A 17204-nucleotide genomic window follows, 5' to 3' on the forward strand; every position below is an offset into this window, starting at 1 on the left:
GGAGTGTCGCTGCACAGCTATTTTCAGGTCTCCAGAAATGTTTGATTGGGTTCAAGTCCGGGCTCTGACTGGGCCGCTCAAGGACATTGATGCTTGTCCCGAAGCCGCTCATGCATTGTCTTGGCTGTGTGCTTAGGGTCGTTATCCTGTTGTAAGGTCAACCTTCGCCCCCGTCTGAGGTCCTGAACAGGATCTTTGTACTTTGCTCCGTTCAGCTTTCCCTCTCCTGACTAGTCTCCCAGTCCCTGCTGCTGAAAAACATCCCCACAACATGATGGTGGCACCACCGTGCTTCACCGTAGGGATGGTGCCAGGTTTCCTCCAGACGTGATGCTTAGCATTCAGGCCAAAAAGTTAAATCTTGGTTTCATCAGACCAGAGAATCATTGTCTGAGTCCTTTAGATGCCTTTTGGCCATCTCCAAGCGGGCTGTCTGGCCACTCTACCATAAAGGCCTGATTGGTGGAGTATTGCAGAGATGGTTGTCCTTCTGGAAGGTTCTAACATTTCCAAGGAGGAAGTCTGTTAGCTCTGTTAGCGTGACCATCGGGTTCTTGGTCACCTCCCTGACCAAGGCCCTTCTCCCCCATTTGACCGGGCGGCCAGCTCTAGGAAGAGACTTGGTGGTAACAAAACTACTTCCATTTAAGAATGATGGAGGCCACTATGTTTTGGGGAACCTTCAATGCTGCAGAAATGTTTTGGTACCCTAAACCAAATCTGTACCTTGCCACAATCCTGTCTCGGAACTCTACGTACAATTCCTTCGATCTCATGGCTTGGTTTTTGCTCTGACATGCACTCTCAGGTGTGTGCCTTTCCAAATCATGTCCAATCAATTGAATTTACCACAGCTGGACACCAAGTTGTAGAAACATCTCAAGGATGATCATTGGAAACCGGATGCACCTGAGCTCAGTTGTGAGTCTCATAGCAAAGAGTCTGAATACTTATGTAAATAAGGTGTTTCAGTTTTTTTTATACATTTGCAATTTCTAAAAACCTGTTTTTGCTTTGTCATGATTGGGTATTGTTTGTAGATAGATAAATTAAATGTTATTTTAGAATGAGGCTGTAACGTAACAAAATGTGGTAAAGTCAAAGGGTCTGAATACTTTACCAATGTACTGTATGTATACTGTGAGCAACTTTATCATGCAAACAGTTGTCTGCTGCTCAAGCATAATTAAACATTGACGTTGTAGACTAGCTGAAATTTGTGTCCGTATGTTTTAACATAAACAATGTAAGCTTTTATACATTGGATGCTGCTCTCTAAGTCTGGATGTCTTTGATTTAATGTCTGACTGCTTCTTGGAAATACAACTTTGGATATCTGCAGTTGATTGGAGTTAGAGTTGAGCATAGTACAGAGTACTAATCACATTTTGTGTAAATTGAACATTTATTGTTGAGATTTGGCAAATGCATTACGCTTGACCAGTCCCATTTTAGGAGTAGAATGTTAGTTTGACATTTCCTGTCAGAGGAAAAATGAATATATTACATAATGGCTGGGTTGTTATACCATTATCTACCACCAGATGGATTCCAAATACTTTCCGGTCTTGGGTGCCTTCCATGCAGTGGTGCTGCTTGACTCAGCAATGCTATACTAGACATTTAGAGGGGGCTACCAGTCTTGGGTGCCTTCCATCCAGTGGTGCTGCTTGACTCAGCAATCTTATACTAGTGACATTTAGATTTGAAGAAATACAGATCACTTTTTGTTTAAATGCTAGGACGCCGAGATGCTTTTATTTCCTAATAACTGAATCATTTAAGACTTGCTCAATTGACACATCTTTAGAGGGGGCTATAGCCTAAAGAGTAGTTGTTTCAGGACACAGGAAAAGTAGCTGCTGCATGTGCAACAGCTAATGGGGATCCTAATAAACTAAACATAAAGACACACACAAAGATGATATAAATGACTGAAATGTACTCCAATAGCATATCTGGAAAAACATGATTACATGGGATTATTTTTCACTTGATCCACTTCATGACTCCACAGTAACGAGTAAAACAATGTATACATTGTACAAAAATTGGTTGGTTTATCAATATGACACTTGAGTTCAAGACTTTGAGTTATCTTCTAACTCTTGTGGGTGCATTTAAACAAAAAGTGATGTGTATTTCTTTAAATATAAATGTCTAGTGTAGGATTGCTGAGTCAAGCAGCACCACTGCATGGAAGGCACCCAAGACTGGTAGCCCCCTCTAAAGATCTCTGCGTGTCAATTGAGCAAGTCTTAAATTAATCAGTTATTAGGAATTAAAAGCATGTCGGTGTCCTATTTCTTTCTCAATAAGAAACAAATCTTCACCCAAAACGTTTTTTTTTTACACTTGAGAATGACGTCAAGCAGCCTCTTGTATTTCTCACACTGTTTCTCTTGTAATTTCATTGCTTTTCCTTATGTTATTTAACACAATCAACCTAAACCAATGTATGCTTCTCTGGCTCAATGTCGGTGGCCATTCCTCTAATTTCTCTCCCCTCCGGTATCCATCCTCCAGTATTTCTCTCACTAGGATTGGCCTCCCAACCGTGACCGCCCACCCCCCACTGGCACCCCAATTGTTGGCAGGGCAATTGTGTGTGCGGGAGGCTCGTAAAGGGCACTGCCTGGGTTCCCCTGCCCTGTGACGGATAGCTGGGAGACTGCAGGGCCATTTACATGAGAAGAGCCGGAGGAGAGAGCGATGAATAGAGCGGCTTTCAATCTGCTTGTCTCTGAGGACTTTCTCTCCTTACCACCAACCCCCCATCACCAACCCTTTCTTTGTGCAACTCTGTTTTTTTGCCTCCCTCTCTTTCTTCCCTCTTTCTTCTCCTCAACCTCTTCACTTCATTTTCCTTTGCCTCATTGCCTCAAATCTGTCATTGCCAATCATTTTTTTTCTTATGTATATAATGCTCGAGGCTTTCAAACCTCCCTGTCTGTCTTTTATTTGTCCACTTTAATGCTGAATTGATTGTCACCATCACAACACCAGGAGACATAAATGTGTTTCCTCTACTTCCCCTATATTATGCTCACAATAAGAATGACCCTGGCACAATAGGAGACGAACACTCACTCCATAAGTACAAATAAAGTCAAATGAATTGGATAATGGCTGTATTGTCTTGGTCATTGGAATCAGTCCAAATAAATTGCATAATCGCTGTATTACTGTGGCGATTGGAACTATTCCAAATCAATCAAATTGATTTATAACGCCCTTTTTACATCAGCTGAAAGTGCTATACAGAAACCCAGCTTAAAACCCCAAACAGCAAGCAATGCAGATGTAGAAGCACGGTGGCTAGGAAAATAACGTGTCTATTACTGTGGACTTTTAGACAAGTCCAAATCAACAGATTGACCTCTCAACCAACCAAATCTCCCCGTAGCTGAGGGGGACTGGGATTATTGTGCACATTGTTGTCTATTTTTAGCTATTGTAATCAACCTATTTGCCTGTATCACTCTACTCAGTTTGAAGTGAACTAGGTGCCAGTTAGCACTCAGTTATGATGAGTGCTAACTAGGTGCTAGTTAGCACTCTGTTATGATGAGTGCTAACTAGGTGCCAGTTAGCACTCGGTTATGATGCCGGCCCAGTAGTCTTGTTATTTACTGATGGATGGCTATGGGTGAACACCTAACCAACAATGGAGGTGTAAAGTGATGACCATGTAATCTAGAAAAGGGTGTCAATGGGTAGCTACGAGTAATATCACACCTAGCCTGATTTTAGAACAGCAGGGAGCTGCTACTGGGTAGAGGGAGCATGGATCATGGGCTATATTGGGAAATGGATCCTGTTTTGTTGACATCCTTTCTCTCTGAAAACATAGGTCTACCATGCACTCGACAATGGAATGCAATGGAATGTATATTGTCATATATTAGGTCATTCAAAAACACTACAGATTTCATTCTTATATGACATTTATTTGAAAAGCCTAAACTTGGATTATTGTCAACAAGTGTCATTAGTTTGGTGGTCAATATTACGCCAAAAAAAATCGGAAACCAAATGATTCTATATCTTCAGTAAATAAAAATAATGAATCTGAACATTTAAAATAGTTTAAAAGTTTTTATTGGAGAGAGACTGGGTGAGATGAACCCCTTCCACCTCCTTCCTTCCTACCTCCCTTGCCTTAAACATGTCTCTGTGGTGGCCAATGTTATGGAAATAAACATGAACTATATAATACATGTAACAAACTAAAGTTTGTCTTTGCTATTGGAAAGAGAGAGGTGGGTGAGGGATCCCCTCTGCCCCCCTCCCTCAGCGATTCCTCCTCTTTTCATATTCACTCAAGTGCATTCCAAATTCACCGCACCCCTTCTATAGTGATGTAAATTAGTAGGGTGGAGGAAGGGAGGGAAGTTAAGAGCGGATTTACTGGAGAATACGTTTTATAATCACCAAGCTACCAGTGGGAGAGGGAGTTTTGATTTCAAGAAGGAACTCTACAGCAGTATCTCTTGATCTCAATTCTCAGAGTAGCCTAAAGGTCTGCATCTGAATAGTGAGTTGGTAGCAGGATGTTTTTGCTACGACTTTATTTACATCTCTGACATTTTAATTGTATAGTTTTCAACTAATGCTTGGGATGCTTGGTTGACATTTTCACCGACTTTTTACCAAGGAAGTTTGGTCAACCACTGCGAGGACAGCAGGCGTACTTTTAAAACTTTGTTCACAAATTGTATATTTCGTTTATGGTAAATATGTATAACATTATGGAGCACCAACTCAAGTCCTCTGGTCCCTCGCATCATCATGGAACAGGGATGCCACCTGCCAATGGAGGAGGGGGGCACGGGGGCGGCCACACAGGATCCAAACCACCGGCAATCCAACCCGACCCGATGGACAAAGTCAAGCGGCCCATGAATGCCTTCATGGTATGGTCTCGCGGTGAGCGACGGAAAATGGCCCAGGAGAATCCCAAAATGCACAATTCTGAGATATCCAAACGACTGGGTGTCGCGTGGAAATCTCTGACAGACGCAGAGAAAAGGCCCTTCATTGACGAGGCCAAGCGCCTCCGCGCGGTGCACATGAAGGATTATCCAGACTATAAATACAAACCCCGTCGTAAAACCAAACTAATGCCGAAGAACAATACTCTAGCCGCGCAGTATCAGATGTCGGCTGGTAACCACCTGCTGAGTGCGTCCACGGCTCAGGGACAAGGTGGAAACCCCAGAATCGACAGTTATGGCTGGGGCCACACCGGGGGCTACACAGCGGCGATGCAGAGCGAGGCGCTCGGCTACAGCCAGCAACTTCACCGCTATGACCTGTCAGCACTTCAGTATCAGTCCAGCGTGGCCCAGGCGCAGGCCTACATGAATGGTGCCAACGCATACAGGTGAATTTAGATGGTTTTGTCAGTGAATGGAATTGCTGTGTATTCTATATTTCCTTTCCAATGGGAGCTACAGGCCTAAACTGTTGCTAATCAACAGTCATTGATTGATATGTTGGAACAACCAAACCAATGGCCAGGTTGTTTTAAGGATGTTGGTAGCCTATTCCCACCTAGTTAATGTAGGTTGTATGTTTGTTTCCTGTTATTTTGTGACTTTTTCCAAGTCCAATAGTTCCTCTCATTTATTTGCCTCAATTGATTAGTAACTCACTCTCCAATCTCTGTCATCCAGCCCCATGTCCTACAGCAGCAGCCCCCAGCAGGTCAGCCCAGTGATGTCTATGGTGAAGCAGCAGTCTGATGGCCACAGCATGTCCCCCTCCCCTACGGGGACCCACAACCACCACCAGGTCCAGCGTGGTCCCCAGGTCCAGGGGGACCATCTCAGAGACATGATCAGCATGTACATGCCTGGGGGAGATGCTTCAGATGCCCAGAGGGGGTACTCTGCCTCGGCAGCTAACATCCAGCAGCATTACCTGGGAGGGTCAGCTCCACTCACCCACCTTTGAATTCACTCTTACCCACAACCTGATCTCACTTGGTCTGCTGGGATTGACTGGTGGTAGACAGATGTGGTTAGTAAATGTGTAGGGACTGAAGAAAGAAATTTAATTTTAATACAAAGATGCGATCAGTCACTGACACAAACACTATTTTGTGGCAAGATGATGTCATTGATTGGTTTCAGTGTACATTTCAGTTGGAACGCCTCAATGGTCATGAGTTATTGCAAACCCCAGATATTGTCCCATTCTGGCCTTTCTCTAAACCCCCTCATATGAAAATAGTTTTTAGGACTGAAATGGGATCTCAAAAAGTTGAAGTGGACTTTATCTTGATGAATTCTGAACAAAATGGCTTCGACGCTGACAATCCCAAGTTTTTCTCTCAGACTGCCTATTCTGTCTGTTTAGAAAGCGAATGTACATCTAAATGGGTCTATACACTTTGATTTATATTCAAGTTAACAGCAGTTGGTTTTTTATTTCACAACTTTTTGAAACAAAACTGAACAAATGTTTGAGGATTTTGTTATTGTTTAGTTTAAATCAATGCTGCTTTCTAAGGTTCAGGCCTTATTTAGAGTTGTGAAATGTATTGAATAATGTTTTTGTTAATGCCCTTATAGTAAGGGTATTGTTATTTCAAGTCACTTGACGGTAATAATGTAAAAACAAAAGAAATAAAGATTTGTTTTATAATTTTTCTATTTTCTACCTTCACAATTTTTCTATGACAAATTCCTAAACAAACACCATTTACATAAAATGTAGCTAGGCTTTAGGATTAACATTGAGACAGATTTTCATATACATTTCTTTGATTTATTTGTAGCTTGAGAAAATCTGGCATAAGTAAAAGTCCTATATAGGTCTACATCCACCGATAATATCTCACTTTCTCCAGACCTTTGCCCGCTTCTTTGCCAACAGAAAAGGAGAGTGGACTTCAGAGCATAATTGCCTGTTTCGGTAAATCTCATTGTTCCCTCACTGCTTTAGAGCATGCAGGTGCACACAGTATACCGTGGTTCTCAGCATGTCTTATGCTGGGCTTTGTCCTCTTTTCTTGGTGTGTCCCACGGGGCAGAAAATTAGCGTTGCATTGAATGCCTATTCTTCCTTATCCCACAGTCCAGGCTTAACCCTTTCCCTGCCCCTCGCCATTCTCATGGAAATAAGGTCTGCTATCACTGACTGACTAGTCAAGCTAGGCTAGGGAATGTCATAGGGCAGGCCATGGATGGATATTTACGGAACTCAACAAACGTTTCTACCGAAACTATTTCACAAAGTTCATATTGTTTTTGAGGTGGGGTCTTTTCTGATTAGGGCAAGTCGGAACATGTAAACTAACGGATAGAGTGAGAGTACCTGCATTTGCAAGCTATAATCTCCTTAGGAGGAAGGAAGGGGGGGGTCCACTTTTCTGGTTGAAGAAATCTCTTAGCAAAAGGCTGTCTTCCACATGTTGTTGTTGCCAAGGGATACCCCTGTCAAACTAACTACCCCCTCCAGTTAAATGACTAAGACACTGTCTTCTTGCATCTCAACAAAACACCTTCATCCCACCCAACAGTCTTTTGTAGATGTCAAATAGAGGCCTACACAGCACAATTCAACAATTTTATTATAGGCAATTGATAGCTTAACATTGATCTGTGAGCCTCTCAAACTGATGCTAAAGCACAACCTAATGTGTGTGTGGGATGTACGGTTAAGAACTAGACAGCCCTTACAAACATGTACCATGTTAGTACAATGGAAAAGAATACCATGGACCTTTCATATTTTTCATGGTTCATGGTGCAAATACCATAGTATGTTCCTGCCATGCTAGTGACCCAAAAGCCATGTATTTTGTTGATTGTACTACCACAGGTGGAGTGACTGCATGTGTTTTAGTACTAGCAGCATGTAAACAGGAAAGCATGGTAGTTGTTTACAATGTATTATTACCATGATACTATGGTCTTTGTCCCCACTTTTTTTGGTTGAACTGACCAAAAAACTAATGCTTTATGGTACTGACATAATGCATTGTATTAGATCAATAAAAAGCTCAAGCTTCAACAATCTCAAGAATCACACAAACTTAAGCAAGCCTGTGCGCACACAAAACATACCCCAAAAACTTAATCAAAAGCTGCCGTGCATATGAAGAAAAAAAAAATAAATGGAAAAGGTATATTCCCTGAAAAAAAGGTGTGGAATTGCTGAAGAAATGGGTATTAAAAGAGAAAGCGAGAGAATAGAGAAAGTTAGAAATAGGATAAAGAGAATGGAGGTAGAGGGGAATGAGAGACGAGAAAGAAGGGGGAAAGAGAGATGAAGAAATTGAGAGAAGGATAGAGAGAAAGGTAAAGCGAGAGAGGAGAAACAATACAAAAAGAGGATGAAAAAGAAAGAGAAAAATATAAAAATGTAGAAAATGGATGGACAGAAAGTAGGACAGAGGGGAAAGTGAGAGGATAAAGACAGAGAGGAGAGCAAGGGGAAAAGAGAGAAATGTTGAGAAAAAAGGGAACATGAGGATAAAAAGAAAATGATAGGCTAGAGATAGAGATAAAAGACAGAAGAAAGGAGCCGTGAAAGGAAGAGAGAAGAAAAAAATAACATTTATGACCATTAATAGTGGCTGATGAGTAGGGACTTTCCAATAAATAATAATATTCCAGCACAATGAGAACGCATATAGAAGCTGTACATGAAACTGGTAACATGAGGTAAAATTAGTGAAAATGTTACCGGGGACGGCCTCCACAATGTAATCGTCCAGCTTCTCCTTACACACATAGCCTTATGCTGAATGGTTGGTTGCTGCTCGCCAGCACAGTTCTCGGCAGAAGGGCCACCAACAAGTCAGCCACCAGTTTTGGATCCTACTTGTCGCAGCACATCTCCAACTTGGGCTTGTTGATGCTCACCTTGCCAATCAGCTGAATTAGTGGCCTGAAATAATTAGGTGTGCTTGCTTAAAGCAAAGCACAACATTACGAACTGTTCATACTTAATAATAATATTATTCTGCTGCCAAAACCGCAAAAGTTACCAACACCAAAACAACTGTCAAATGTCCAGACCACCACTGGCCAGTGTGCTTAAATGTTTTTTGATACTACTAATAATACTTTTCACACTATTACGATATTTGCATGAATCCCAATGCATTTCAGGAGCCAAAGACTAGAATGGGAAAATTCTGGTCACTACAAGTCTTCAACCATTTTAGCTAGAAGAGCAATTCAAACTGTAAAACAGGCAGACCGGTCTGGAATGGTGTGCTTGTTTACTGACAATAGCCACGCAACTACTGAACAACGCAACTGCTGAACCACACAAATACTGTCAACAAAACTATTTAAATACAGAACTACTGCCCACAACCACACAACTACTGCCCACAACCACACAACTACTGCCCACAACTACACAACTACTGCCCACAACCACATCTACTAACCACAACTACTGACCATGTCCATAATGTAGGGCCCAGAAAAGTAGCATCAGAACCACCCAAATACTGACCACAACCACACAACTACTGAACCACAACCACACAAATACTGAACCACACAACTACTGACCACAACCACACAACTACTGAACCACAACCACACAACTACTGAACCACACAACTACTGACCAAAACCACACAACTACTGACCACAACCACTGACCATGTCCATACTGTAGGGCCCAGAAAAGTAGCATCAGAACCAACCAAATACGGACCACAACTACTGACCATGTCCATACTGTAGGGCCCAGAAAAGTAGCATCAGAACCAACCAAATACGGACCACAACCACTGACCATGTCCATACTGTAGAGCCCAGAAAAGTAGCAACAGAACCACACAACTACTGAACCGCAAACCTACTGAACCACACAAAACTACTGAACCACACACAACTACTGACCACACAACTACTTCAATCAAATTTCAATCAAATGTATTTATAAAGCCCTACTGACATCAGCTGATATCTCAAAGTGCTGTACAGAAACCCAGCCTAAAACCCAAACAGCAAGCAATGCAGGTGTTGAAGCACTGTGGATAGGAAAAACTCCCTAGAAAGGCCAGAACCTAGAAAGAAACCTAGATAGGAACCAGGCTATGAAGGGTGGCCAGTCCTCTTCGGGCTGTGCCGGGTGGAGATTATAACAGAACATGGCCAAGATGTTCAAATGTTCATAGATGACCAGCAGGGTCAAATAATAATAATCACAGTGATTGTAGAGGGTGCAACAGGCCAGCACCTCAGGAGTAAATGTCAGTTGGCTTTTCATAGCCGATCAGACAGAGTATCTCTACCATTCCAGCTGTCTCTAGAGAGTTGAAATCAGCAGGTCTGGGACAGGTGGCACGTCCGGTGAACAGGTCAGGGTTCCATAGCCGCAGGCAGAACTGTTGAAACTGGAGCAGCAGCATGACCAGGTGGACTGGGGACAGCAAGGAGTCATCAGGCCAGATAGTCCTGAGGCATGGTCCTAGGGCTCAGGTCCTCCGAGAGAGGGAACGAGAGAGAGAAAGAAAGAAAGAAGAGAGAGAAAGAAAAAAGAGAAAAAAAAGAGAATTAGAGAGAACATACTTAAATTCACACAGGACACCGGATAAGACAGGATAAATACTCCAGATACTGTATAACAGACTGACGCTAGCCACCCGACACATAAACTATCGCAGCATAAATACTGGAGGCTGAGACAGGAGGGGTAGGGAGACACTGTGACCCCGTCTGACGATACCCCCGGACAGGACCAAACAGGCAGGATATAACCCCACCCACTTTGCCAAAGCATAGACCCCACACCACTAGAGGGATATCTTCAACCACCAACTTACCATCCTGAGACAAGGTCGATTATAGCCCACGGAGATCTCCGCCACGGCATAACCCAAGGGGAGGCGCCAACCCAGACAGGAAGATCACATCAGTGACTCAACCCACTCAAGTGACGCACCCCTCCTAGGGATGGCATGAAAGAGCACCAGTAAGCCAGTGACTCAGCCCCTGTAATAGGGTTAGAGGCAGAGAATCCCAGTGGAGAGAGGGAAACCGGGCAGGCAGAGACAGCAAGGGCGGTTCGTTGCTCCATTGCCTTTCCTTTCACCTTCACACTCCTGGGTCAGACTACACTCAATCATAGAACCTACAGAAGAGATGAGTCTTCAATAAAGACTTAAAGATTGAGACCGAGTCTACTTCTTTCACATGGGTAGGCAGACCATTCCATAAAAATTGAGCTCTATAGGAGAAAGCCCTGCCTCCAGCTGTTTGCTTAGAAATTCTAAAGACAATAAGGAGGCCTGCGTCTTGTGACCATAGCGTACGTGTAGATATTGACGGCAGGACCAAATCGGAGAGATAGGTAGGAGCTACTGCTAATCTCTGTTCATCATATATGCATAGTCACTTTAACCATATCTACATGTACATACTACCTCAATCAGCCTGATTAACCGGTGTCTGTATGTAGCCTCGCTACTTTTATAGCCCGTCTTTTTACTGTTGTTTCATTTATTTACTTACCTATTGTTCACCTAACACCTTTTTTGCACTATTGGTTAGAGCCTGTAAGTAAGCATTTCACTGTAAGCACCTGTTGTATTCGGCGCACGTGACAAATAAACTTTGATTTGAGCAAGCCTATGTAGTGCTTTGTAGGTTAGCAGTAAAATCTTGAAATCAGCCCTAGCCTTAACCTTAACAGGAAGCCAGTGTAGAGAGGCTAGCACTGGAGTAATGTGATCAAATTTTGGGGTTCTAGTCAAGATTCTAGCAGCCGTCTTTAGCACTAACTGAAGTTTATTTATTGCTTTATCCGGGTAGCTGGAAAGTAGAGCATTGCAGTAGTCTAACATAGAAGTGACAAAAGCATGGATACATTTTTCTGCATCATTTTTGGACAGAAAGTTTCAGATTTTTGCAATGTTACTTAGATGGAAAAAAGCTGTCCTTGAAATAGTCTTGATATGTTCGTCAAAAGAGAGATCAGGGTCCAGAGTAACGCCGAGGTCCTTCACAGCTTTATTTTTGAGACCACTGTACAACCATCAAGATTAATTGTCAGATTCAACAGAAGATCTCTTTGTTTCTTTGGACCTAGAACTTTAAAAGTAGAACATTTGCCACCATCCACTTCCTTAAGTATGAAACACAGGCTTCCAGGGTAGGCAATTTTGGGGCTTCACCATGTTTCATCGAAATGTACAGCTGTGTACTTAACCACACACCTACTTAACCACACAGACACTGAGCACTACTGTCCAACACTACTGATCACAACTACTGACCACACAACTACACAACTCCTGAACCACACAACTACTGATCTGGATTACTGACCACAACGAATGACCACGTCCAGAATGTAGGGTCCAAAGGACACAACGACTGACCAAAACGACAGACCAAATAACGACAGACCAGAACCACTGTCAACAACCACACAACTACTGACCACACAAAGACTGACCACAACGGCTGCACCTTAGCAATGTTCCTCAGAATAAAAAGCTATTTTGGTCACATTCCTAATATGTGACTCGAAATTGCGTTAGAATCTAAAATTTTACCTTGTTTTTTTACCTGGTGTTTATCTTTATTACCTATGAATTAAAATGTGCGGCCAGATTCTCTCTCTATGGTTTGACTCCAAAAATAAGTACCTCAGTATTGTCTTGATTTAGCATGAGCCATCTAAGTATTTAAATCACTAATAGAATCTAATAATTTATCCGTATAGATAAATCCTCTGGTGACACAAAATGTAACCAACAACAAATTCTGTGCTTTCTGATCACGTTGCCAAGGGCTAACATATATAAACTTAACAGTATTGGACCCAAAATTGAAACTTGTGGAACAGATGTATTTTCTCTGAGTTATGTTCACCAAGGGTGACAAACTCGACAGGTTATATAAGTCTTAAACCAATTTAGAACTGGACCTGAGAGTCCAACCCACCTTTCCAGTCTGTCCAGAAGGACATCATGGCCAACAGTGTCGAATGCAGCACTTAACCTTTTCATACATACCAACAAACCGGTGTGATCATTCTACAGTGGTCCCTGCAGCGTAAATTCAAACTGGTTTGATTAGAATGCCTATTTCAAACGTCCATTTTCGATTGACGCAAGAGTCAGCATTTCAGCTAGCCACACTGTTTTTTCACATAAACCTTTTGCACAAATACAGTCCATACAAAGTTATGTCCTGAATGTGACCAGTTCATTTTTGGATGCAAATGTTCAGACATTCAGAGAAGTAGCAACAGCATACACAATCATCCATACCGGAAAATGTAGATACTGTACATTAGTCCTAGCGCTGAGGAAAGATTGACGTAACACAAGCGGTCATATTTAGATAACTCTAGGCTGACATAAACCACAATATGAATTAGCTAATAGCAATGACTATTTATAATTAATCACATCACGGGTGAGCTCAACATTGATCGAAATAATTGAGTAAAACACTTTCTAGAAATCGAAAGTAATCGGACGATGGGTAGGAATTTGCGCCGTCATGTTTATTTTTCCCGTCACCCAAAGATAATAAGAGGAGACAAGATGAGTTTGGTCTGTTGGAGGGGGTGTGTCGGCTACGATCATTCACTTCCCTTTATTCACAAACATAAATTGTCCGCAGCGCTGAATTGGGCTACTTCTATGTGAATTAATGAGGAGGTGCAGCACACCTCAAATCAAAGTGTTGTTAGAAAATACAACCTGTTAGAAAATCATTTGAAATTGACAAATTGAAACATAGCCTACGTGTTAACTGTCCTGTGCGTAATAATCACATTTTGGAACAGTGACTGCATTCTGACATCACGTGCATAAAACAACTCACACTGGGGCAACCATTAGAGACATTTGGAAATCACGTATGAAAAGGTTTAATCCAAAAGAACAAGGACAGAGAGCTGTTTGGCATCTGTGTTGGCTCTAAAATAATTTACCACTTTAACTAAGGCTGCCTCTGTGCTGTGGTGGGCCCGAAAAACAGATTGGTAATATTGGGAGCTGTGTTTGTTCCTCCTTTCGTGAGTAAAGGGTTTCTCTGTAGTCGAGGGCGTTTGATTTTGTGATTGTACCTTACCTGTCACGCCCTGACCCGAGTGAGTATTCTTTGTTTTCTTTATTGTTTTGGTTAGGTCAGGGTGTGACATAGGTGATGTATGTGTTTTGTAGGTTTATGGGGTTGATTTTCATCTAGGTGTATATATATGTCTATGGTTGCCTAGATTGGTTCTCAATTAGAGGCAGGTGTTTATCGTTGTCTCTGATTGGGAACCATATTTAGGCAGCCATCTTCTTTGGGTATTTCGTGGGTTATTATCTATGTCTAGTTGCCTGTGTCTGCACTAGTTTTATATAGCGTCTCGTTCGATTTGTTGTTTTTGTATAGTTTTTGTGTAGTTTAAGTGTTCTTCGTCTTCATTAAAAAGTATGTATTCTAATCACCCTGCGCTTTGGTTTCCTCCATAAGACATTACCTATATGTTGGTGGACTTGTCCGAGATGCATAATTTTAATGGGCATCTCTGCTCTCCTACGCCTGACTCCTTCACCTACCTCTAAACACACCCTTCTCACTTACTGTAGGTCAATTTGTTTGTAATGTGATACACACACTTCTTAGTTTTTTCAATATGACATGCCCGTCTAGATTTACATTTAAGTCATTTAACCGACTCTCTTATTCAGTCAGTTACAGTCAGTGCATTCAACGGAAGCAGGTAAGACAACCACATATCAAAGCAATTGCAAGTAAAACTTTCCTTAAAAAAAGTAGTTTAATATGTTTGCAGTTTGAGATACAGTTCTCACTTACCATACGCTCCACTCTGGTATGGACCAACAGAGAACAGTCAGGATCAGAAGGATACATATTTGTTGCAAATCAAATGAGCATTTGTGTGTAAAGCTGGATGCAAATGTAGAATGTGTTTTTTTTTTTACTCGTAAAGTAACAGAAAATAACGGATTGGTGTGATTTCAGAATTCCCCAGTAAACCCTTCAGTGACATGCAATAGTTATCCAGTTGTGCAGATTATAATACATACGTGTGTTCAAAAGCTTGCTGTCACTTAGAAATGTCCTTGTTTTTGAAGGAAAAGCACTTTTTTTTTGTCCATTAAAATAACATAAAATTGATCAGAAATACAGTGTAGACATTAATGTTGTAAATGACTGGTAGCTGGAAACGGCAGATTTTTTTTTGTGGAGTATCTAGATAGGCGTACAGAAGCCCATTATCAGCAACCATCACTCCTGTGTTCCAATGGCACGTTGTGTTAGTTAATCCAAGTTTATCATTTTAAAGGCTAATTGATCATTAGAAAACCCTTTTGCAATTATGTTAGCATAATCATTTGAAGCATCAGAGGGTGTTGGCTTTTCGGTTGGTGGTGACGTCGGCTCCGTGGGCCGCCGCCGATGGAACCGGGGGTGCCTTAGCTGGCTCCTCGGGCTTCAAAGCCCTAGCTGGCTCGAGAGGTTTCCTTGCTCCGGTTGGCTTGACGGGCGCCCATCCCACGTCAGGCCTCAGCCGGATCGTCAGGCGCCTCTGCCGGTTCGTCGGGCTACTACGCCCCTGCCGGCTTGTTCACCGCCAATGCCTCGGCCGGCCAGCTCGTCCAGGTGGGACGCCGGGGGGTACTATCATTACGCACACCTGCTTCCCTCGTCACACGCATCAGCGATTTATTGCACTCACCTGGACTTAATCACCTGTGTCATTACTTCCCCTATATCTGTTTGTTCCCCCCTTCAGCATTAATTGTTGTTTGTCGTTTTGTTACCTGGTTCTGACGCTGTTCCTGTCCTGTTCCATGTCTGTGCAAAATTAAATGTTCAGTCTCCGTACCTGCTTCTCTACTCCAGCGTCGGTTCTTACACAGCATATTGGTGTTGAGAACAATGTGGAGGAGGCAGCAGCGGAGTGAGGAGATGAGAAAACAGGAAAAGTGAGGAAAGAGGAAACCAATTTAATTAGGTTTATATTCAATAGCTGTACCTGGCATTATAAATCAAACTGTTGCCTATTTGAGAGTTTGTTTAATGGCTTACTGATTCCTTGATATCTTAGCCTCATGCAACATGTCAGATAAAGCAATTTCACAATCTTGTCTGTTTTTAATATTTGCTATGCTGTAATAAAGGCCATACAATGTTTTAGAACAGTCTCTGGTGTTATTTATAATTCATGTAGTGTTGTTTACACTGTTCCAAACAGGCATAAATAATATTGTAGTCTAACAGCACCTGTTTGTCACACACAAATCTAATAGGCTACGCACGTGGCTGCGAAGCTCTCACTCCTATACCCTCATTTTTCTTGATCTCTTTCTTATTGTTATTATTACACTGATTACCATTCTAATACTTGTAATGTCATTATCATTAGTAGTGTCACATGTGCTACCTCCTTGGCCTCTAGGTCACCAGGCTGCTCGTTATGGCACACACCTGTCACCATCGTTACACAATGCTGCGTGTCATCAGACTCACCTGGACTCCATCACCTCCCTGATTAGCTTCCCTATATATATATATGTCACTCACTGTGGTTCCTTCCCCAGGCGTCATTGTTTCTGTTTCATGTCTGTGTTTCTTGTTTTGTATTATGTTGTGTAAAACACTCACCCCCTGAACTTGCTTTGCGACTCTCAGTGCACATCGTTACAGAATGATGCCTCACCTAAGGGAAGCATCAGGGAGTGTTTTTTGTTGTTGGTTAGGTGGGAATGACGTCGGGTCTGGGAGCCGCTACAGGCTCTCGAGCCTCTGCCGGATCAACAGGCTCCCCTGCCTCAGCCGGCTCATCGTGCTTTCATACCTTCACCGGATCGCCAGGCTCCCCTGCTTCCACTGGCTTGTCAGGCTCTCATGCCTCAACCGGATCGCCAGGCTCCCCTGCCTCAGCCAGTCTGTCAGGTTCCCGCGTCCCAGCCGGCGACAGGTTCCCGCGCATCGGCGAGGGTGACCGGTCTTTTCCTGATCCCCGGGATCGTCCCTTGGGTTGGCGTTCTGCGGCGGGGGTATCATCAGTTATGCTCTCTCTCCGGTGCTCTAGGTCGCCATGTTCCTGCATCTCAGCCAGATTGACAGGTTTCCTGCGCCTCTGCAGAGGTGACCGGTCCGCTTCTGTTCCCCGGGATCGTCATTTTGGCCAGCGTCCTGCGGCCAGAGCCGCGAGTCGGGAGGGGGTACTGCCACGTGTGCTCCCTCTCT

General features: G+C 42.8%; 1 protein-coding gene and 1 long non-coding RNA gene across 3 annotated transcripts; one reads left to right on the plus strand and one right to left on the minus strand.

Annotated features, from left to right (window-relative positions):
* The first annotated feature begins 4426 nt into the window (after nt 1-4426).
* LOC110491026 (transcription factor Sox-19a-like) lies at nt 4427-6655 on the plus strand. Its single transcript, XM_021564376.3, has 2 exons — nt 4427-5386; nt 5679-6655. The coding sequence occupies exons 1-2, from the start codon at nt 4731-4733 to the stop codon at nt 5956-5958; spliced, it is 936 nt and encodes a 311-aa protein (XP_021420051.1). The 5' UTR covers nt 4427-4730; the 3' UTR covers nt 5959-6655.
* A 906-nt stretch (nt 6656-7561) lies between these two features.
* On the minus strand, nt 7562-13542 carry LOC149985136 (uncharacterized). 2 transcript variants are annotated; one of them, XR_016487024.1, is made up of 3 exons: nt 13256-13542; nt 10802-10925; nt 7562-10460 (listed from the first exon to the last, which is right to left on the minus strand). It is a non-coding gene; the product is annotated as an uncharacterized LOC149985136 (long non-coding RNA). The 2 variants fall into 2 exon arrangements; XR_016487025.1 differs by having other exon boundaries at nt 10802-11109; nt 13256-13536.
* Between the last annotated feature and the right edge of the window lie 3662 nt (nt 13543-17204).

Source organism: Oncorhynchus mykiss, chromosome 2 (assembly GCF_057628025.1).
Source record: "Oncorhynchus mykiss isolate SJ-2025 chromosome 2, ASM5762802v1, whole genome shotgun sequence".
Lineage (NCBI taxonomy): Eukaryota > Metazoa > Chordata > Actinopteri > Salmoniformes > Salmonidae > Oncorhynchus > Oncorhynchus mykiss.

Excerpts from the sequence above, each read along its gene's own strand:
- LOC110491026 (XM_021564376.3), top strand. The coding sequence starts at position 4,731 with ATGGTAAATATGTATAACATTATGGAGCACCAACTCAAGTCCTCTGGT. Across the intron at positions 5,387-5,678 it reads AATGGTGCCAACGCATACAG|CCCCATGTCCTACAGCAGCA; the intron begins GTGAATTTAGAT and ends TCTGTCATCCAG.